Raw genomic sequence first — 22,903 nt, forward strand, 5'->3', positions numbered from 1 at the left:
CAAGAACTGAAAGCCTGCCCCCTGCACCAGCTCCTTCACTTTCCTTTCCTTTCATTAGTTCACTTCCTTTTGTGCCATTAATTGAGGGATGAATTTGGCCCAGGTCACCAGAAATAGTACCTCCAGACAGGTTGATTAGAAAATGTCTCTTTCCAAATTTACAACCAGTTGGGAATGCACATTTTCAGAAGAATGCAAGGGAATTTCAAGCTGACCTAGACAGGGCAAGTCAATTTTGTAAGAACATAGCAGATGGAACATAATATATTTAAATGGGAGGCTATTCACTTTGGTAGAAAAAGTACAAAGGCAGAATCTCTCTCAAGTGATGAGAAGTTCGGAAGTGCTGGTATCCAAAAGGGCTTTTGTCTCCTTGTTCATGAGTCACTAAAAACTAGAATGTGGGTGCAACTGTCAGTGAGGAAGGCAAACAGTATGTTGGTAAAAACAAGGACTGCAGATGCTGGAAACTAGAGTCCAGATTAGAGTGGTGCTGGAAAAGCACAGCAGGTCAAGCAGCATCCAAGGAGCAGGAAAATCGATGTTTTGGACAAAAGCCCTTTATCAGGAAGGGCTCTTGCCCGAAACGTTGGCTTTCCTGCTCCTCGGATGCTGCCTGACCTGCTGTGCTTTTCCAGCAACACTCTAATCTTAACAGTATGTTGGCCTTCATCACAAGGGAACTTGCACACAGGAAAAAGTTGTCTTGCTGCAGTTGTGTAGAGCCTTTGTACATACGTGCTCCCCTTGTCTAAAGATTGATAGGCTTGCCGTTGAGGAAGTGCAACAGAATTTCATCAGCTTAATCGCTGGGTTGTGGGCTGTCTGATGGGAAGACAATGAGGACACTGGGACTGTATTATCTAGAGTTTGAAGAATAAAGAGTGATCTGACTGTAACTTAAAATATGATGTGGGAATGAAAATATGACATTTGCTTAGGCTGGTGAATCTAGAACAAGCGAACAATTTCAGAAGAAATGGTAGGCCAATCAAGACTAAGACGAGGAGTAATTTCGCTGCTCGGGGTGAAGCTTTGTACTTCTCTTGCTCAGGCAGGTGTAGAAGCTCAATCACTGAGAACGTTCAAGGCAAAAACTGTTCAATTTATGGAGAATCATGACATTAAGGGATAAGGGGATACCTTGGGCAAACTTTGAGGTAGATGATCAGCCATAATTTAACATAATGGCAGAACATGCTTGATGGGAGTATTCCTACTTCCATGTTCCTGCACTTGCCCCACCTCTGAACACAGAGCTAGTTTGTCTCAAGACATTTCCTTCATCATGCCTTCTTTCCTATTAAAATGTCTCTAAATTCTAATTGCAAAAAAAAAACATTCCTGCCTTTGAAACTGCACAATGTTCTTGGCAAGAACAGATAATAAAACTAAGCTTTGTAAACCAGGATTTAAAAAGTCTGACATAATTACGACTTTTCAGTCACATCAGTTTACAAGAGAAACTGTCAATGCTCTGCCTGCAGGGAATAAAAATGATCCAAACTTACATGGCAATTATTTTCTTTTAACATAATACACACGATCATAAAAAGTCATGAGCACAACCCAGTGCATCACGCGAACCAGCCTTCCATCCATTGACTGAACCTATACTTCCCATTGCCTCGGGAAAGTAACCATCGTAATCAAAGATCCCATCAACCCCGGTTATATTCTCTTCCACCCTCTTCAGTTGAGCAGAAGTTATAAAAGTTTGAATACACGTACAAACAGATTCAAGAACAGCTTCTTCCCTGCTGTTATCAGTCTTTTTAATGGACCTTTCAATGATTTCACTTTCTGCACCTTCTCTGTGGCTGTAACACTGTATTTTGCACTATGTTGCGACTGTACAGGACATTGGTTAGGCCACTGTTGGAATATTGCATGCAATTCTGGTCTCCTTCCTATCGGAAAGATGTTGTGAAACTTGAAAGGGTTCAGAAAAGATTTACAAGGATGTTGCCAGGATTGGAGGATTTGAGCTGTAGGGAGAGGCTGAACAGGCTGGAGCTGTTTTCCCTGGAGTGTCAAAGGCTGAGGGGTGACCTTATAGAGGTTTACAAAATTATGAGGGGCATGGATAGGGTAAATAGGCAACGTCTTTTCCCTGGGGTCGGGGAGTCCAGAACTAGAGGGCATAGGTTTGGGGTAAGAGGGGAAAGATATAAAAGAGACCTACGGGACAACTTTTTCACACAGAGAGTGGTACGTGTATGGAATGAGCTGCCAGAGGAAGTGATGGAGGCTGGTACAATTGCAACATTTAAGAGGCATTTAGATGGGCATATGAATAGGAAGGGTTTGGAAGGATATGGGCCAGGTGCTGGCCAGGTGCTGGCAGTTGGGACTAGATTGGATTGGGATATATGGTCGGCATGGATGGGTTGGACCGAAGGGTCTGTTTCCATGCTGTACACCTCTATGACTCTATGTTATCACCCCCAACCCGATGCACAATACAAAGTACGATCTGCTTGCATAGCATGCAAAACAACACTTTTCACTGTAACTCAGTACATGTGACAACAATAAACCAAGTCAAAAGAAAATGTATACTCAGCAGATGTTGCAGCATTTGTGCAGGAAAACAAAGAAGTTAACATTTCTGTTCTGTAACCCTTCTAAAAACTAGGTCATAGAACAGAAACATTAACTTGACTTCTCTCTCCACAGATGCTGTCAGACCTGAATTTTCTGCCATTTTTTATTTTAATTCCAATTGCCAGCATTCAAATTTTCTTTTCTTCAGAATACTTGAGTGGTAATAGCCCAAAGCTACAACCTTTGGTTCTTACCTGGGTCTCCATTCTCCTGTTTCAGACTTGAGCTACCTCTCTGGTTTCTAATTAAAGCTTAGACCATAGAGAAAGTTCTGCTGAAACACATGTCCTGTCAACAAGATGGTAATCTTTCAACTTCAAAACAAAATGTGTCTCTACCACTGAAACTACCCCACTTCTAATACAGCTATGAATCTAATTCATGACTTCATTTTTAGAACAGAGTTCTCTTCTTATTGGCCTGCATATTATCTCAAAACACTTAAAATTTATTCAGATGATATGCAAATGGTGGCTGGGTCAGCATTTATTGTCCATCCCTAATTGCCTTTGAGACAGTAGTGGTGAGCTGCATCCTTGAACTTCTGCAACCCGTGTGCTGTAGGTAGACCTTTAGGGAGAGAGTTCCTGGATTTTGACTCTGCAAAACTGAAGGAACGATGATTTTTTAAGTCAGGAGGGTGAGTGGCTTGGAGGGGAAGTTGCAGGTAGTAGTGTTCTCATGTATCTGCCATCCTTGGCCTTCCACACAGCAGTAGTTATGGTTTTGGAGTGTGCTATCTAAGGAGTCCTGGTGAATTTCTGCAGTGCGTGTTGCAGATGGGATATACTGCTGCTACTATGTGTCAACGTGAATAGAGTGAGTGTTTATGGATGTAGTATCAATCAAGTCGGCTGCTTTATCCTGGATGGAGTCAAGTTTCTTAATTGTTTGATGGAGCTGTGCTCATACAGACAAGTGGAGAAAATTGTTTTGCTCCTAACTTGGACAGGATTTTGGATGTGAGTTACTTGCTGTGGGACTGGAGTAACAAAGACTGACAGGGGTTCTGATAGACACCTATGACTGTGATGGACGTAGATTGGATGAAAGGGGGCAATAACCAGAGGACATAGATTTAAAGTCTCATTCCAACTGGACTGGATTTACAACCTGCCTTCTTGCCCTAATTATGTTGGAGATAGTAACATTGTGGGCTAAATCTGCCTTCATGCAGTGAACACAAGAGGTTGATGTTTTTCAATACAAATGTACTGCCTGCAATTATAACTGTCCTTCTCAATGTCATTGATGTTGATGAGAACCAGAATTGTCCCTATGTGACTAATCAGTGTGGCACTTCCCACTAGATTCTCAATTCCAGAGAGAAAATATCAGAGAGTACTTTCCAAATATAGTCACTACACGACCTAATTTGGCATATCTGCCTGAATACCAGATGCCATTACCTCAATTAATCTTTTCAGCATCACTGCCGTAGCTTAGTGACAAACACTGCAAAAAGAAAAGTCAGGTTTAAGTGAAGAATTTCAAACCAGTACAATATTGGCCCTATTTCAATGTGACTGACACGGATTTCTGTCACTGATGTTAGGGGAACAGCTGCAAACTCAGCATGGAGCCCCAAAACAGAAGGTCACTTTATGCTGAACACTGCAGATCAAAGTTAAGAACCCATGGAATGAGAAATGTTTTGGAAGATTTACTATTAAGTATAGAAACACATTTATTAAGCATCCATAATAGTCTTAAGTTCTGGTTGAGCACTCTGCAGCCAGTGAAGTACTTTGGGTGTGTGAAAATTGTTGCTTGTCAGCAGGGTGGCTCAGTGGTTAGCATTGCTGTCTCACAGCGCTAGGGACAGGGTTCAATTCCAACCTCGTGCGACTTTCTGGGGTTTGCACATTTCCCAGTGCTTGCGTGGGTTTCCTCTGGGTGCTCCGGTTTCCTCCCACAATCCAAAGATGTGCAGGTTACATGAATTGGCTGAACTAAAATTGCCCAGTGTTCAGGGATATATAGGTTAGGTGCATTAGTCGGGGTAAATGTAGCGGAATGGGTCTGAGTGGGTTACTCTTTGGAGGGTCGGTGTGGACCATTTAGGCTGAAGGGCCTGTTTCCATACTGTAGGGATTCTTTACTAGAAAATGCAGCAATTCCAAGTAATGGTTAATGAACAAATATCAGCAAAGATACCAAGAGTATTTCCCTGCCTTTTATCAACTATCAAAACTGAATCTTTATTGTATGCTTGGGTGAGTTTATAGCTTCTTAATTTCTAGTCTCATCTGATATATATTGAATAGTGCAACACTTCCACAGCAGCACTGTGTTAGACAGGATCTTAAAACGCACAATGTTCCAACTTTGAAGCAAGAGGGCTACCACTGAGCTAACCTAACACAAGTCAGCAAATACTGTCATCACTCTAAGACAAGAAACGTATCCTAGTCACAGTAAATGCACTTTCATGTGACAAACCTCATCAGACATGTGTAAAATACATGGTAATTTTCTGTAAAAATAGTCAAACTATGTAGACAAACCACAAATGATACAGCATAAATTAGCTGCTATATTATCCAAATTAAGGATGAGCTCTGAATTTCAGACAGAATGCAAGAAAACTGGATACTCCTCAAAGACCGATACAATTTACAGCAAAATAACTAAATTACAGCCACTATGCACACTGCAAAAATCCTCTGGTTATGATAGGTCTCCAGATTATGAGGTTTTGTTACTTTAGAGTCATAGAGATATACAGTTGGACCCTTCAGTCCAACTCGTCCATGCCGTCCAGACATCTTAAATTGATCTAGTCCCATTCGCCAGCATTGGGCCTGTATTCCTCCAAACCCTTCCTATTCATATACTCATCCAGATGCCTTTTAATTGTAATTGTACCAGCCTCGACCGTTTCCTCTGGTAGCTCATTCCATACATGCAACACCCTCTGTGCGAAAAAGATATCCCTTAGGTCTCTTTTAAATGTTTCCACTCTCAGACTAAACCTATGCCCTCTAGTTCTGGACTCCCCCCAACTTGTTTGAAGTAAAAAAGTTGGTCAGATGTAGGTGAGAAAACTGCCCTATTCTTACTCAAATATAGTAATGGGATATTTTTCACCTGACATTTTATAGGAAAATAGTACAGCATTCTGCCACACTGCACTGAACCGACAAATGATGTTACATGCTCTAGTCTCTGAAACGAGCCTGATACCATGATAATTTGTTTACAGGCAAGAGGTCTGCCATAGGCAAACCTTTACAATGATAAATACCACAACAGAACAATCTAGTTGTGGGTCAATGCAGGAGGGATCAAAGAAGTCAAAGATGAAAGCCAGGCAAGAATAGTAATAGAGAAAAAGTTGCGAATGTGAAAAAAAATTAAGAAAGAAAAATAAACTCAGTGAGAATTTATTAAAGTATTAGGGGAGGTACAAAGAAATTAGTAAGGTTTGTGGCAGAACAGAGAGACACAAATATAGTGAGACAGGTGAATAAATGCCAATGTAGAGAATGCTGGAGAAACACAGGAGATCCAGCAACATCTCTGGAGAGACAAATACCAATTCATCTTCAGAACTTCTGTTCTTCAGAACTAAAGTCATATCAGATTCAAAATATTTCCCTCTCCACAGATGTTGACAGACCTTCTGAATTTCTCCAACGCTTGGTTTTGATTTCAGATCTTCAGTCTATGCAGTACTTAATTTTAAATTATCTTATAAACTTCCTCTGAACTACCTCCAATCAGTTTACATCCTTGCTTAACAAAGAGGAAAAGATACTGAAAGAAAGCAGAGTTGACAGACAAGGCAAAACAGTTAAGATTGGAGAAGCAAGGAATTAAGGGCATACCTACAATGAAACTAAGAAAACCCTGTGATCAAGTCCAGAAAGCCCATAACCAAATCATTCACATTAAAGGGAGGCTCAACTTAGTTAGTTATTATGTAATTCTGGAGGTACAAATCAGGATTAGTCCAGACTCGGAACTATGGGAGTGGTGATATCAGGAACTGTACTTATTTGTAAAGTTTAAGAAGCAATTTCTAGTGGCAAAGTGTTAACTTATGAGGAGAGGTTAAATATATCCAGGCAACGTGTTGGACGCATAGATGGGAATTGTGAATTCGAATGCTGTCGAATGCATGAGTGGTCTTCTTGAACCACACCCGAGAGAAGTGACAAGTTATGATAAGGAATTAAATGGTCCTGCTGGAGCTGGATGCAAGTGCTCACAGGGTGAATGTGCTTTAACATAAAATTGTTATCATTCTTCAACAACATCTTACATTACCATAGCACTTTAAAGATAATAAAACATCCCATGTTGGCCTTGTCAACGAAAAGAAGTGAAACAGAATAATTAATTATCTAAAGCAAAGCGACTGTTAGATAGAAATCACCAACATTTTATTCCCTAGCTTATAGCAATTCAACTTCATCCCTCAGCACAAAGCTAGTTCCTTACCATTTGTCTCTCTTCAGGAAACAGCCCGTCGCAGGGCACCAGTGCACACTGGAACTTGTAGTTCTCCGAGTTTAACAGAGTTCAGGTCGGTGCACCAGGACTACAGCTACCACAATGCTCGGCCAGAGCGCGCCGAGTCAGTAAGTCAAGCCCCATCCCGCAGGGGGGTCACGCCGCTTTTCCTTCTTTCGGGAAAGTAAGACCGGAGCGACGGTGTTTCATATTCGGATCGCGGGGATCCTTTGTTTCTCTGTGCCCCGGTGAGATTATGCGGGGTATGAGTGGCGGGTGTAAATGTCAGGCTTCAGACAGGCAGCTGTAAGGCGGCACGCGGAGGCTGTCAGAGCCCCTGGTGTGCGGACGGTTGGAATTTGATGTGAGTAACGTTCCACCTCCCCCCCCCCCACCCCCAGACATCACTCCACACCCCCACAACCCCCCCAGCCATCACTCCCCCCCCCACCCCCCAGCCATCACTCCCCACCCCCACCCCCCCAGACATCACTCCCCACCCCCACCCCCCAGACATCACTCCCCACCCCCACCCCCCCAGACATCACTCCCCACCCCCACCCCCCAGACATCACTCCCCACCCCCACCCCCCCAGCCATCACTCCCCACCCCCACAACCCCCAGCCATCAATCCCCACAACCCCCTCAGCCATCACTCCCCACCCCCCCAGCTATCACTCCCCACCCCCACAACCCCCAGCCATCAATCCCCACCCCCACAACCCCCCAGACATCACTCCCCACCCCCCCAGCTATCACTCCCCACCCCCACAACCCCCAGCCATCACTCCGCACCCCCACAACCCCCCAGCCATCACTCCCCACCCCCACAACCCCCCAGCCATCACTCCCCATCCCCCCAGCCATCACTCCCCACCCCCCCAGCCATCACTCCCCACCCCACCCCCCAGCCATCACTCCCCACCCCCACAACCCCCACAGCCATCAATCCCCAATTCCACAACCGCCCCAGCCATCACTCACCACCCCTCCAGCCATCACTCCCCACCCCCACAACCCCCATCACTCCCCACCCCTACAACCCCAATCATTCCCCACCCCACAACCCCTCCAGCCATCACTCCCCACCCCCACAACCCCCACAGCCATCAATCCCCACCCACACACACCCCCAGCCATCACTCCCCACCCCTCCAGCCATCACTCCCCACCCCCACAACCCCCATCACTCCCCACCCCTACAACCCCAATCATTCCCCACCCCACAACCCCTCCAGCCATCACTCCCCACCTCCACAACCCCTCCAGCCACCAATCCCCAATTCCACAACCGCCCCAGCCATCACTCACCAGCCCCCCAGCCATCACTCACCACCCCCGCAGCCATCACTCCCCACCCCCACAACCCCCCAGCCATCACTCCCCACCCCCACAACCCACCAGCCATCACTCCTCACCCCCCAGCCATCAATCCCTACCCCCAAAACCCTCCAGCCATCACGACCCACCCCCACCCCCCCAGCCATCACCCCCCCCCAGACATCACACCCCACCCCCACCCCCCCAGCCATCACACCCCACCCCCCCGACATCACTCCCCACACCCACAACCCCCCAGCCATCACTCCCCATCCCCCCAGCCATCACTCCCCACCCCCTCCAGCCATCACTCCCCACCCCCACAACCCCTCCAGCCATCACTCCCCACCCCTCCAGCCATCACTCCCCACCCCCCCGCCATCACTCCCCACCCCCCCAGCCATCACTCCCCACCCCCACAAACACCCCAGCCATCACTCCCCACCCCCACAACTCCCATCACTCCCCACCCCTACAACCCCCATTATTCCCCACCCTTACAACCCCCATCATTCCCCACCCCACAACCCCCCCAGCCATCACTCCCCACCCCCACAACCCCTCCAGCCATCACTCCCCACCTCCACAACCCCCCCAGCCATCAATCCCCAATTCCACAACCGCCCCAGCCATCACTCACCACCCCTCCAGCCATCACTCCCCACCCCCACAAACCCCCAGCCATCACTCCCCACCCCCACAAACCCCCAGCCATCACTCCCCACCCCCACAACCCACCAGCCATCACTCCTCACCCCCCAGCCATCAATCCCTACCCCCACAACCCTCCAGCCATCACTCCCCACCCCCCCAGCCATCACACCCACCCCAGACATCACACCCCACCACCAAATCCCCAGCCATCACACCCCACCACCCCGACATCACTCCCCACTCCCACCCCTCCAGCCATCACACCCCACCCCCCCGACATCACTCCACACACCCCCAGCCATCACTCCCCACCCCCACAACCCCCCCATCACTCCCCACCCCCCCAGACATCACACCCCACCCCCACCTCCAAAGCCATCACACCCCACCCCCTCGACATCACTCCCCACCCCCCCCAGACATCACTCGCCACGCCCACAACGCCCCAGCCATCACTCCCCACCCCAAACCCCCAGACATCACACCCCACCCCCACAACCCCCCCAGCCATCACTCCCCACCCCCACCTCCCCAGCCATCACACCCCACCTCCCCAGCCATCACACCCCACCTCCCCAGCCATCACACCCCACCCCCCCGACATCACTCCCCACCCCCCCAGACATCACTCCCCACCGCCCCAGACATCACTCCCCACCCCCACAACCCCCCCAGCCATCACTTCCCACCCCCACCCCCCAGACATCACTTCCCACCCCTACCCCCCAAACATCACTCCCCACCCCCACCCCACCCCCAGCCATCACTCCCCACCCCCACAACCCCCCCCAGCCATCACTCCCCACCCCCCCCCGCAGCCATCACTCCCCACCCCCACAGACCCCCCCCAGCCATCACTCCCCACCCCCACCCCCCCAGCCATCACTCCCCACCCCCACCCCCCAGCCATCACTCCCCACCCCCACGACCCCCCCAGCCATCACTCCCCACACCCACACCCCCAGCCATCACTCCCCACCCCCACCTCCCCAGCCATCACTCCCCACCCCCACCTCCCCAGACATCAATCCCCACACCGACCCCCCCAGCCATCACTCCCCACACCCACCCCCCCAGCCATCACTCGCCACCCCCACAACCCCCAGCCATCACTCGCCACCCCCACAACCCCCAGCCATCAATCCCCACCCCCACAACCCCCTCAGCCATCACTCCCCACCCCCACAATCCCCCAGCCATCACTCCCCACCCCTGCAGCCATCACTCCCCACCCCCACAACCCCCCCAGCCATCACTCCCCACCCCCACAACCCCCATCACTCCCCACCCCTACAACCCCCATCATTCCCCACCCCACATCCCCCCCAGCCATCAGACCCCACCCCCACAACCCCTCCAGCCATCACTCCCCACCTCCACAACACCCCCAGCCATCAATCCCCAATTCCACAACTGCCCCAGCCATCACTCACCACCCCCCCAGCCATCACTCACCACCCCCCCAGCCATCACTCACCACCCCCACAACCCCCCAGGCATCACTCCCCACCCCCACAATCCCCCAGCCATCACTCCTCACCTCCCAGCCATCACTCCCCACTCCCACCCCCCCAGCCATCACACCCCCCCCAGACATCACACCCCACCCCCACCCCCCCAGCCATCACACCCCACCCCCCCGACATCACACCCCACCACCACCCTCCCAGCCATCACACCCCACCCCCCCGACATCACTCCACACACCCCCAGCCATCACTCCCCACCCCCACAATCCCCCCATCACTCCCCACCCCCACAACCCCCCCAGCCATCACTTCCCACCCCCACCCCCCAGACATCACTCTCCACCCCCACAACCCCCCCAGCCATCCCTCCCCACCCCCACAACACCCCAGCCATCACTCCCCACCCCCACAACCCCCCCAGCCATCACTCCCCACCCCCACCCCCCAGCCATCACTCCCCACCCCCACGACCCCCCCCAGCCATCACTCCCCACCCCCACCCCCCAGCCATCACTCCCCACCCCCACAACCCCCCCAGCCATCACTCCCCACCCCCAACCCCCAGCCATCACTCCCCACCCCCACAAACCCCCAGCCATCACTCCCCACCCCCACAACCCCCCAGCCATCACTCCCCACCCCCACCCTTAGCCATCACTCCCCACCCCCACAACCCCCCAGCCATCACTCCCCACCCCCACAAACCCCCAGACATCACTCCCCACACCGACGCCCCCAGCCATCACCCCCACAACCCCCTCAGCCATCACTCCCCACCCCCACAATCCCCCAGCCATCACTCCCCAGCCCCCCAGCCAATACTCCCCACTCCCCCAGCCCCCCAGCCAATACTCCCCACTCCCCCAGCCATCACTCCCCGCCCCCACCCCCCAGCCATCACTCCCCACCCCCACAACCCCCAGCCATCACTCCCCATCCCCCCAGCCATCACTCCCCACACCCCCAACCATCATTCCTCACCCCACAACCCCCCCAGCCATCAATCCCCACCCCAGCACCCCACCCCCACAACCCCTCCAGCCATCAATCCCCACCCCAGCACCCCACCCCCACAACTCCCACAGCCATCAATCTCCATCCCCTTACCCCAACACCGCCACAAACTCCCCCACAGCACACCAATCCCCACAACCCCCCCAGCCATCAATCCCCAGCCCCTACCCCACCTCACCCCCATAACCCTCCAGCACAATAATCCCCACCCCCACAACACCCCTAGCCATCAATCCCTACCCCAAGCAGTCCCCTACACCCCCACCCTCTCAAGCCTACCTAACATCCCCACCCCCACAATACCCCAGCATATCAATTCTCCACTCACCATCCCCATCCTGCCACAACCCCAGCACATCACACACCCATTCCCCCAAGCCCCCTCACAAACCCTGCCTCCATCCCCCCAAGCACACTCATAACCCCTTCCTCCAGCACCCTCACAACCCCCACCCCCTAACCACAACCCTGGCACAACCCCTCATGCCCCCCCCATCAATGCCACCACCCCCACTGGCACCCTCTCCACCCCCACCCTCCTTAACCCATATCCCAGTCCATTTTACTCCCCTCCTTACCCCATACCCCATGTCGATCTTGCCTCCTCCTTACTGTACTGCACTTGTTGATCCTGCACTGTCCTTCCACCACCATCGCATCGATCATACACCCTCCCAAACTCTCCCCTTCCTATCGCTCTGTCAATGTTGCACTCTCCCCCCACCACTCTTCCCACCCACCCCATCAATCTTTAACCCTCCCCTCAATTTGTCAACCCTCTTTCACCCCCATTTGGCAATTCTCCTGCTCCTCAGATGCTGCCTGACCTGCTGTGCTTTTCCAGCACCACACACTCGCCCCTTTTCCCCCAGTCAATCTCACGTCGCCCCAAACCCAGCATCCATCTCATCCCAATTTCACTCCTTCTCACAACTCCTTCCCCACTTCTCCCACGTCTATCGCCCCCATCTCCATTTTGGTTTGGTATTAAGAGAAATGCCTGAAAGGTTGAAGTGTAACAGGGGAAGTTAGCAGTTGGATCACAATTGGTCATATTTTGGTTTTGCTTACAGGGAGAACACAGACAGGAAGGCATGAATTTTCATTGGAGAGTTATGAACAATAATAGTTCAACATCTTATACAGAAAAAAAACATGTTTATATTGCACCCAAGCTCCCACATAAAACATGAGTTAAGAGTGTCAGTAGATTTTCTCTTAAAGTTTATTCAGTCAGAGAGGGTCACTGATAATAGTGTGGGAACTTTCTGATGAACTTGAAATGCTGCCAGGGTAAACCTGCATTGTCTTTTTCTTTTAGTTTCAAGTTAATCAGATGATTTAAGCGGTCCTGAAAGTTTCTTTTCAGGGTGAGGGAAGTGCAAAGTGTGTTTAGGATCACTGTTAAAATGCTATGGTTTCAGTTGTTAGAATCACAGAATTGTTATGGTGCAGAAGGGAATTATTTGGCCTGTCATATCCGTACCAGCTCTCCAAACGAACATCTCATTTAGTGGAATTATCTTGTCTTTTCGCCAGAACCTGTACATTGTTGCTTTTGGTCAGAGTATTGAGTATCAGAGTTGGGAGGTCATGTTGCGGCTGTACAGGACATTGGTTAGGCCACTGTTGGCATATTGCATACAGTTCTGGTCTCCTTCCTATCGGAAAGATGTTGTGAAACTTGAAAGGGTTCAGAAAGGATTTACAAGGATGTTGCCAGGGTTGGAGGATTTGAGCTATAGGGAGAGGCTGAACAGGCTGGGGCTGTTTTCCCTGAGGCTGAGTCATTTAGGGCTGAGGGGTGACCTTATAGAGGTTTACAAAATCATGAGGAGCATGGATAGGATAAATAGACAAAGCCTTTTTCCCTGCGGTGGGGGAGTCCAGAACTAGAGGGCACAGGTTTAGGGTAAGAGGGAACGATACAAAAGAGACCTAAGGAACAATTTTTTCACGCAGAGGGTGGTACGTGTATGGAATGAGCTGCCAGAGGAAGTGGTGGAGGCTGATACAATTGCAACATTTAAAAGGCATCTGAATGGGTATATGAATAGGAAGGGTTTGGAGGGATATGGACCAGGTGCTGGCAGGTGGGACTAGATTGGGTTGTGATATCTGGTCGGTATGGATGGGTAGGACCAAAGGGTCTGTTTCTGTGCTGTACATTTCTATGACTAAATAACCATTTGAATGCCTCAATTGAACCGACCTCTACCATACTGTCAGGCAGTCCACTGTGTGCAGCACGGTGGCTCAGTGGTTAGCACTGCTGCCTCACAGCATCAGGGTCCCAGGTTTAATGCCAGCCTCAGGCAACTGTCTGTGTGGAGTTTGCACATTCTCCCCGTGTCTGCGTGGGTTTCCTCCGTGTGGCCCGGTTTCCTCCCACAGTCCAAAGATGTGCATGTCGGGTGAATTGGCCATGCTAAATTGCCCATTGTGATAGGTGCGTTAATCAGAGGGAAATGGGTCTGGGTGGGTTACTCTTCGGAGTGTCGGTACGGACTGGTTGGGCCGAAGGGCCTGTTTCCACACTATAGGGAAACTGTTGTCCTTGAAGAGAAAGCGAGGGGACAGCTGATTGAAACATTCAGTAGCATGAAAAATCCAGATAGAGTGAACATGGAGAAAATGGTTCCATTCATTAAAGGGTCAAGATCAAAAGGGCACAGACTTAAGGCAATTTATGAAAGAAGCAAAAGTGATTGAGTAAAAGTATGTTCCCGCAAAGTGATTAGGGTCTGGAGTGGACTGCCTGACTGTATGGTAGAGGTAGGTTCAATTGAGGCATTCAAATGATTATTTGAAAAGCAACAATGTACAGGTTCTGGAGGCAGGAGAATGTCACTAAATGAGATGCTCATTTGAAGAGCTGGTATGGTATGACATGCCAAATAATTCCCTTCTGCACTATAACAATTCTGTGATTCTAACAATTGAAACCATAACATTTTAACACTGATCCTAAACAAAATGCTGAGACACTACCCAAAGGTAGTGACCGCTGATCACTGTGATGGTGTCACTACCTTGGACCAAAAGCCTGGGTTCAAGTCACACTTGCATCTGACAAGTCTCAGCATTTTGTTTCTTTTTTTATTCATTCATGGGATGAAGGTGTTACTGGCTCGGCAAGCATTTAGTCACATGTAGGCTAAACAAGATGGCATTTTTCTTTCTTGAGGAGCATTAGTGAAACATTTGAGTTTTTCTGACATTGATTCATGATCATCAGTAGCTTCTTTATTCCAATTTTTTAATATTGAATTCACATTCTGCCCATGATGGGATTCAAACCCAGGTTCCCAGGGCATTAGCTCAGTCTCTGGATTAACAGTTCAGTAATAATACCATTAGGCTATTGCCTCTCCCTAAATGACTGAGTAGATTGATTAAAATAATTACCAGTTTGAATCATAGGTTCAACTAAGTAAAAAGCAAATTTAGTACTGAAATTGAGGAATTCATTCATAGACTGGATTCTTGCATAGAATAGTAAGAGATGAAAGCTCTAATTGTTTAAGGTGCAATTGGATGGAGCATTGTGGGATATTTTCTGGATTTCATGAACTAAGATGTGTTGGTGGCTTCCCTTGTTATAATTATCTTCTGAAGAAAGTTTCAGTGCTTTACAGTGAGTAGAGTGACAATATGCAGAGAAAGACTTCTGAAACATCCTTCACCAATGGAACTTGTAATTATTCAGCCAGTATCTGAGTGTAGGCCAATATGACTGGTACCATGTTAGGAATGCAGTTTCAGATAACATGAAACTATTTATAGATGTGCACATGTTGCTATCTTATTGGAGGTGTCTTGCTTGTGGAAGTTAGAAAACTCTCCCTTAAATTTTGGTTGGAGGAATGATTCTGTAGTTGGTTCACTACTAGAGTAGGTCTTTTTTTGCTGGGAACTGATTGAACAGTGTTTTGTTGTGACACAACAAACTGATTTAAAAGACCAATGTACAAGTCTCCAATCAACTAAATCCCTGGAACTGTTACCGTATTAGGTAATTTGTTGTGCTTATTTGTGATGTTGTACCTTTGCTGCAGAACATCTGATCATTGGTCACAAATTTTTTGAAGAATGTTAAAGCTTGTTTTCTTGAATAATGTGGAGGGCATTGTTATGGATAAAATCTATAATGTACAAACTTGGATAATTGAAAATGATTTAATGTTAGTGTTGAAATTCAAAAGAAGAAAATTAAATTGTATTTTGTGTATTAAATCCTGAGTTCACTCTTACACTGTACTTTAAAAAAAAATCTTAACAGCTATAATATTTATTGATCATAATACTACCTATGGATTGAACTCTCATGGTATGTATATGGTTGTACATATTCATGTAACAGGAATAATTTAGTAATGTTTTTGCAGATGCATTTATTATGTACATTCAATAATTTGGAATATCATGAATTATTGTTTGATCAGAAATACATTGTATTTTGTTGGATAGCAGTAATTGATCTTTATCTTCTGAACAGGAATAATATTTTACGTTTCATTTCAGATGCAATGTTGCGCTCACTGCAAGCGAAAGAATAAAATGTAAACAGATTTCTTTTAATTTGTCAGGTATTTTGAGATTCTTGAGAATGTGATTCAATGTAAGAATAATGTCTCCAGTCAAGTGTAGGAAATAGATTCAATATAAGGAAGTAATTAAAATACTTTAGATTTATCCAATTTTACATGATCAGAGAAAACTAGGATTATGTTTATGAAGAGAGTGTGTTTGCATTATATTTTGTTTATGAAAGAAATAAGTGCTGGCTTCAGTAAAGCTTTGCTGTAAAAAGGAGTCTTAAGACCATTAGTCAATGTGGTATTTAGTGGAAGGGTTGGCAAAAATTAAAGAGACAGTGTGCTTGTGTTTGCCTGTTGAACAGATCCAGCAGCTGTGCAGAGACGCCAGAAATCTTGAAGTCAAACAATTGTGTACCATTATATACACATGGTACAACTCAATACTTGTGCCATGCTATTTGTGTTTTCTGTTCTGTGTGGAAAACCAAAAGCTAAGTCATAGAAAATAAGAATATTGTATATTCCAGAATTGTACTGAGTCGCAATGTTTTTGGTAAAGTTCACTTGACGATTCTAAAATTTAGTCTCAGAATTTAACTGTCTTACTTTCAGTTATAATCTTGACACATTCCACCTCCAAAAAAAAAGAAATTGCTATTAATACAATGAAGTTAGCTCAAATCTTTTCCAGATTTGATTCTTGTCCTGTGCTGAGTTAGTTGATGTCAGCTGCAGGGTAGAAGTGGCATTAGAATTAGCTTCAGTCCATGGGATGGAATGGGAGAAACTGCTTGGCTTGCTGCTTCTGATCACTATCGATTAGTGGTATTCAGTGAAAATATAATTGAATTCAATTGTGAAGCCCTCAGTATTAAAATAGTAATGATGTGGAGATGCTGGTGTTGGACTGGGGTAGACAAAGTTAAAAATCAACAACACCAGCTTATGGTCCAACAGGTTTATTTGGAAGTACTGTTGGACTATAACTTGGTGTTGTAGGATGTTTAACTTAAAATAGTAAGATATTGCAAGATTACTAAATGTTGTATCCCAGCTGACAAATGTCATTTATAACGAGCACAGAGAAATGTAAACCAGTGGCTAAATGTTGCAATGGGGAGGTAATGAAAATTGTTTTCCTTACTGAAAATTAAATAAATGTATTCTGATTTAAATCCTCCAACAGTCTGATCATTTGAGCATCTCATTTACTTTTACTTTGTGCTCATGTCTCTTAAATCTATAAAACCACCCAAAATTTAAAGGTACTTTTACAAGACTTATGAATTCTTAAGCTGGTGGCTTCCAAAATATGAGTCTCAAATAGTCAGTTGCGTTGATGACTTTTTTAGGCAGTCGATCAAAAGGTCAGCTTTATTTAAACCACAGTCAATGCAGCTTGCACCAGTTGTCTTGGGAGAAGGGCATCAGACTGGTCAAATAGCAGTGCTGTCCTCAAGTAACATCATGTCATTAGTACATTATATAACTGGCCAAACTGACCCTATCAGTCAGGATGTGTGTTCAGTAGGGTGACTCAAAAAATCCAGTTTCGTGACTTGAAAGAAATCTATATTTATTTAAACGCTTTGCCATACACTTGATGTAAAATTACTTCATAGGTAACTAATGAAATATGATTTGGAAATGCCGGTGTTGGACTGGGGTGTACAAAGTTAAAAAATCACACAACACCAGGTTATAGTCCAACAGGTTTAATTGGAAGCACTAGCTTTCGGAGTGCTGCGCCTTCATTAGGTATACTCCACAGCCACTTGATGAAGGAGCAGCACTCAAAAATCTAGTGCTTCCAATTAAACCTGTTGGACGATAATCTGGTGCTGTGTGATATTTAATGAAATATGGAGTGTTTTTAACTTATTCAAATGCAGCAATCATTTTGGGCACAGGAAGCTCCTGCAGATTACAATGCGCTAAATAACCGGTTAGACTGTTCCAGTGATTATTATTGAGAGATAACATTATCCAAGGAAATGCAGAGAACTAACACAGGCCCATTCGGATAGCATTACAGGATCTCTTGTACCTGCTAGAGTAAAGGGGACCTAGTTAATTGGGATGGATGACTAGTTTGTGATACAGAGTGATACATGCAGCATTAATTCAAGTCCTATATCAGCTGAGATTCCCTTGAAGGACTCTCCTTCTCAACCTCAACCCTCACCCACCTACGGCATGGTGACCGTCCGGGTTAAACCATCACCAGTCATATTTACAAGAGAGCAGCCATATGGTATGGTAAGGCTGTGGTGATTTTACCTTTTGATCTTTCATCTGAAAGAGGGCCCATCCAACAATTTCCCTGTTCCTAAATACTACGATGCAATTTCAGCACTGGACCATTTGCTTGAATCTCGAGTGTTATTCTTGAGTCCATGAGCTCTCTAATTACTAAGTTTTTTTTTTGAGGAAATAATGAAGACGTTTGAGGTCAGAGCAGTCAATGTTATTTGTTTAGACTTTTACTAAAGCCTTTGACAAGGTTCTGCATGTAAACTAATAAATACAGTCAGATCACACGGGTTTCTGGGTGAGCTTGCTGCTTGGATACAAAAATTGGCTTAGTAGCAGGAGACAGAGTGCTGGTGGAGAGTTGTTTGTCAAACTGGAGGGCTGTTCCCAGTGGTGTCCCTCAGGGATTGGTGCTAGGTACACTTTTTGTTTGTCATTTATACAAATGACTTAGCTGAGACTATAGAAGGCATGGGACAACACGCGCATCCTAGGACAGGCAAAACAAAGACACGCATGAGAATTCTGAGAGGCATGGCATTATAATCAGAATTCCATCAATATTCACATCAACTTATATCCTAACTACTTTCACATGAAAAATAGAACTGGAAAATGACATTAGCTATCTTAAGCAACCAAGACCGATAAATAGAGAGGCGGGACATACCAGCAGTGCTTCACCAGAGACTGTCACTGATGATGTTACCTGGTATGGTGACGAAACATCTGAAAACATCTTCCAGTTCAGCGAGCTAACTTGCATACTTATCATCAACCTGAGCTACAAATCTTCTCAAAGATCGTTAGTGAAGAAGAATGTCTAGGATGAGCGATCTTGATCAGTTGAGTCAATGCACTGAGGAATGGCAGATGGAGTTTAATTTGGATAAATATGAGCATTCTGGTAAAGCAAACAAGGGCAGACAGAACTTATTCAATGAAAAATAGAGCCTTCAGTAGTGCTGGAACAGAGAGACTGAGGGGTTCATGTACATAATTCTTTTGAAGTTTGCATCACGTGAAGATATCGTGGTTAAGAAGGCACCTCACACACTTGCCTTCATTGCTCAGACCTTCGTACATAGGAGTTAGGATGTCATGTTGAGGTTGTATAGGATGTTGGCAAGGCCTCTTCTGGAGTACTGAGTCCAGTTATGGTCGCCCTGTTATAGGAAGGATATTATTAAGCTAGAGAGGGTTCAGAAAAGATTTACCAGGATGTTGCTAGGAATGGAGGGTTTGGGTTGTAAGGGGAGGCTGTATAGGTCGGGACTGTTTTCATTGGACTGCAGCTGGTTGAGGGCTGGCCTTTGAAGTTTATAAAATCACGAGAGGTACAGATCGGGTGAATAGCAGGTGTCTTTTCCAAAGGGTTGGGATTTCCAGACTTGTGGGCATATTTTGAAGACGAAATGAGAATGCTTTAAAAATGACAGGGGCAATAATTTTTTGCACTGAGTTGTTCATATGTGGAATGAACTGCCAGAAAAAGTGGTGGATGTAGGGACAGTTACAACGTTTAAAAGACATTTGGATAAGTACGTGAATAAGAAATGGCAAGTGGAAGTAGTTTGGGATTATGGTTGGCAAAGACTAGTTGGACTGAAATACCCATTTCCGTGCTGTATGACTGAGTGTTACAATAGAGTTAAGGTTGATTTTGAAAAAGAAAACTGTAAATGGAAGAAGAGTGGCACAGTTCTGCTCTTCTATAAGACAGCTGATAGCAAATTAGCAACACGATTCTCAAGCTATGGAATTTCAGTCTGCCATTTAAAGTTGTGGGTGGTCAAAACTAGGGGGAGGCAAAAATAGCAAAAAAACCATTAACCAGAAGTACTGATTATCACGTACGTCTAGATTGAATGAGGTCAGAAAAGAATGTCTGAGTGCTAAGTTTCACAGTGGCATGAGAATTTTTAAAAATAATTTTTATACTGAAAAACCAGAAGAAATATATTAATAAGTATTTGAAAATCCTTGACTTGTGCGCAACTGTAGTTTTTTTCCTCAAAATATGTCAAATAATAAATCAATGTGATTAGTCCAATTTAAAAATAACATTTTTATGTAAAACAAATGACCTTATAACTTGATACCTTCCAAAGTTTTATCTGAAATTAATGAAAAGTATAACTTTAATTTAAAATCCTTATTTTTAAGAAGTGGATCAAAATTGGAGGTTTCCTCAATGATCTTTCCACATAAGAACATCAGAGCTTTGAGCAGGAGTAGGCAATCTGGCCTTTAGAGCCTGCTCTGCCATTCAATAATATCATGATTGATCTTTTCATGGCCTCAACTCCACTTACCCGCCCTTTCACCATAACCCTTAATTCCTTTCCTGTTCAAAAAATTATTTATCTTAGCTTTAAACACATTCACTGGGCAGGGAATTCCACAGATTCACAACCCTCTGGGTGAAGAAATTCCCTCTCAATTCAGTCTTGAATCTGCTGCCTCTAATCTTGAGGCTTTGCCCTCTTGACCTAGTTTCACCCACTAGTGGAAACCTCCTCTCTACTTCTATCTTGTCTATCCCCTTCATAATTTTACATTTTTCCAGAGGATCTCTCCCCCCCCACCACACACCATACTTATAAATTCCAATGAATATAATCCCTGTGTACTCAGTCCCTCCTCATAAGTCAACCCCCTCAACTCCGGAATCAACCTAGTGAATCTCCTCTGCACCCCCTCTAGAGCCAGTACATCCTTTCTCAAATAAGGTGACCAAAACTGCATGCAGTACTCCAGATGTGGCCTCACCAGCACCCTGTACAGCAGCAACATAACCTCTCTGCTTTTAAACTCAATCCTTTTAGCAATGAAGGACAAAATTCCACTTGCCTTCTTAATTACCTGTTGCACCCGCAGACCAACCTTCTGTGACTCATGCACAAGGACACCCAGGTCCCTCTGCACAGGAGCATGCTGCAATTTCTTACCATTTGAGTAATAGTCCTGTTTACTGTTGTTCCTACTGAAGTGGATGACGTCATGCTTATGACATTATACTTATCTACCAGACCTTTGCCCACTCACTTAAACTATGTCCCTTTGCAATGTTTCACAATCCTCTCGTACTTTGCTCTGCCACTCATCTTAGTGTCATCTGCAAACTTTGACACACTACAAATGGCCCCCAACACCAAATCATAAATGTAAATTGTGAATAATTGCAGTCCCAATGCTGATCCCTAAGGCACGCCACTAGTCACTGATCACCAACCAGAATAGCACACATTTATTCCCACTCTTTGCTTCCTATTGGTTAATCATAGAGTCATAGAGATATACAGCATCGAAACAGATCCTTCAGTCCAACCCGTCCATGCCGACCAGATATCCCAACCCAATCTAGTCCCACCTGCCAACACCTGGCCCATATCCCTCCATATCCTTCCTATTCATATACCCATCCAAATGCCCCTTAAATGTTGCAATTGTACCAGCCTCCACCACTTCCTCTGGCAGCTCATTCCACACACGTACCACCGTCTGTGTGAAAACGTTGCCCCTTAGGTCTCTTTTATATCTTTCCCCTCTCACCCTAAACCTATGCCCTCTAGTTCTGGACTCCCCGATCCCAGGGAAAAGACTTTGTCTATTTATCCTATCCATGCCCCTCATAATTTTTTAAACCTCTATAAGGTCACCTCTCAGCCTCTGACCCTCCAGGGAAAACAGCCCCAGCCTGTTCAGCCTCTCCCTGTAGCTCAGATCCTCCAACCCTGGCAACATCCTTGTAAATCCTTTCTGAACCCTTTCAAGTTTCACAACATCTTTCCGATAGGAAGGCGACCAGAATTGCATGCAATATTCCAACAGTGGCCTAACCAATGTCCTGTACAGCCGCAGCATGACCTCCCAACTCCTGTACTCAATACTCTGACCAATAAAGAAAAGCATACCAAATGCCTTCTTCACTATCCTATCTATCTGCAACTCCACTTTCAAGGAGCTATGAACCTGCACTCCAAGGTCTCTTTGTTCAGCAACACTCTCTAGGACCTTACCATTAAGTATATACGTCCTGCTAAGATTTGCTTTCCCAAAATACAGCATCTCATATTTATCTGAATTAAACTCCATCTGCCACTTCTCAGCCCATTGGCCCATCTGGTCCAGATCCTGTTGTAATCTGAGATAACCCTCTTCACTGTCCACTACACCTCCAATTTTGGTGTCATTTGCAAACTTACTAACAGTATCTCTTATGTTTGCATCCAAATCATTTATGTAAATGACAAAAAATAGAGTGCCCAGCACTGATCCTTGTGGCACTCCACTGGTCACAGGCCTCCAGTCTGAAAAATAACCCTCCACCACCACCCTCTGTCTTCTACCTTTGAGCCAGTTCTGTATCCAAATAGATACACTTCTCCCTGTATTCCATGAGATCTAACCTTGCTAATCAGTCTCCCATGGGGAACCTTATCGAATGCCTTACTGAAGTCCATATAGATCACATTTACTGCTCTGCCCTTATCAATCTTTGTTACGACTTTAAAAAACTCAATCAAGTTTGTGAGACATGATTTCCCACGCACAAAGCTATCCATGCTAATACATTGCCTGTA

General features: G+C 46.2%; 2 protein-coding genes across 5 annotated transcripts in view; one reads left to right on the top strand and one right to left on the bottom strand.

The window, feature by feature from the left end:
- Window positions 1-7,071, bottom strand: part of tbck (TBC1 domain containing kinase) — a 202,672-nt gene extending 195,601 nt beyond the window's left edge. The window contains exon 1 of the mRNA XM_043674337.2: window positions 7,054-7,071. The gene's annotated coding sequence lies outside the window, so the exon portion shown is untranslated. The remainder of the gene's footprint in view (window positions 1-7,053) is intronic.
- A 115-nt stretch (window positions 7,072-7,186) lies between these two features.
- Window positions 7,187-22,903, top strand: part of aimp1a (aminoacyl tRNA synthetase complex interacting multifunctional protein 1a) — a 65,638-nt gene continuing 49,921 nt past the window's right edge. The window contains exon 1 of one of the 4 annotated variants that reach the window (XM_043674345.2): window positions 7,187-7,313. Coding sequence is in view for 1 of the 4 variants with exons in the window: in XM_043674342.2 (XP_043530277.2) it covers window positions 7,428-7,429 (2 nt within the window). In the remaining 3 variants the exon portion in view is untranslated. Of the gene's footprint in view, window positions 7,430-15,363; window positions 15,539-15,833; window positions 15,854-22,903 lie in introns of those variants that run through there. The other 3 variants (XM_043674342.2, XM_043674343.2, XM_087979969.1) reach the window with 3 other exon arrangements.

This window comes from Chiloscyllium plagiosum, unplaced genomic scaffold (assembly GCF_037043375.1).
Source record: "Chiloscyllium plagiosum isolate Xiang-an unplaced genomic scaffold, Cpla_swu_hap1 HiC_scaffold_36, whole genome shotgun sequence".
Taxonomy (NCBI): domain Eukaryota; kingdom Metazoa; phylum Chordata; class Chondrichthyes; order Orectolobiformes; family Hemiscylliidae; genus Chiloscyllium; species Chiloscyllium plagiosum.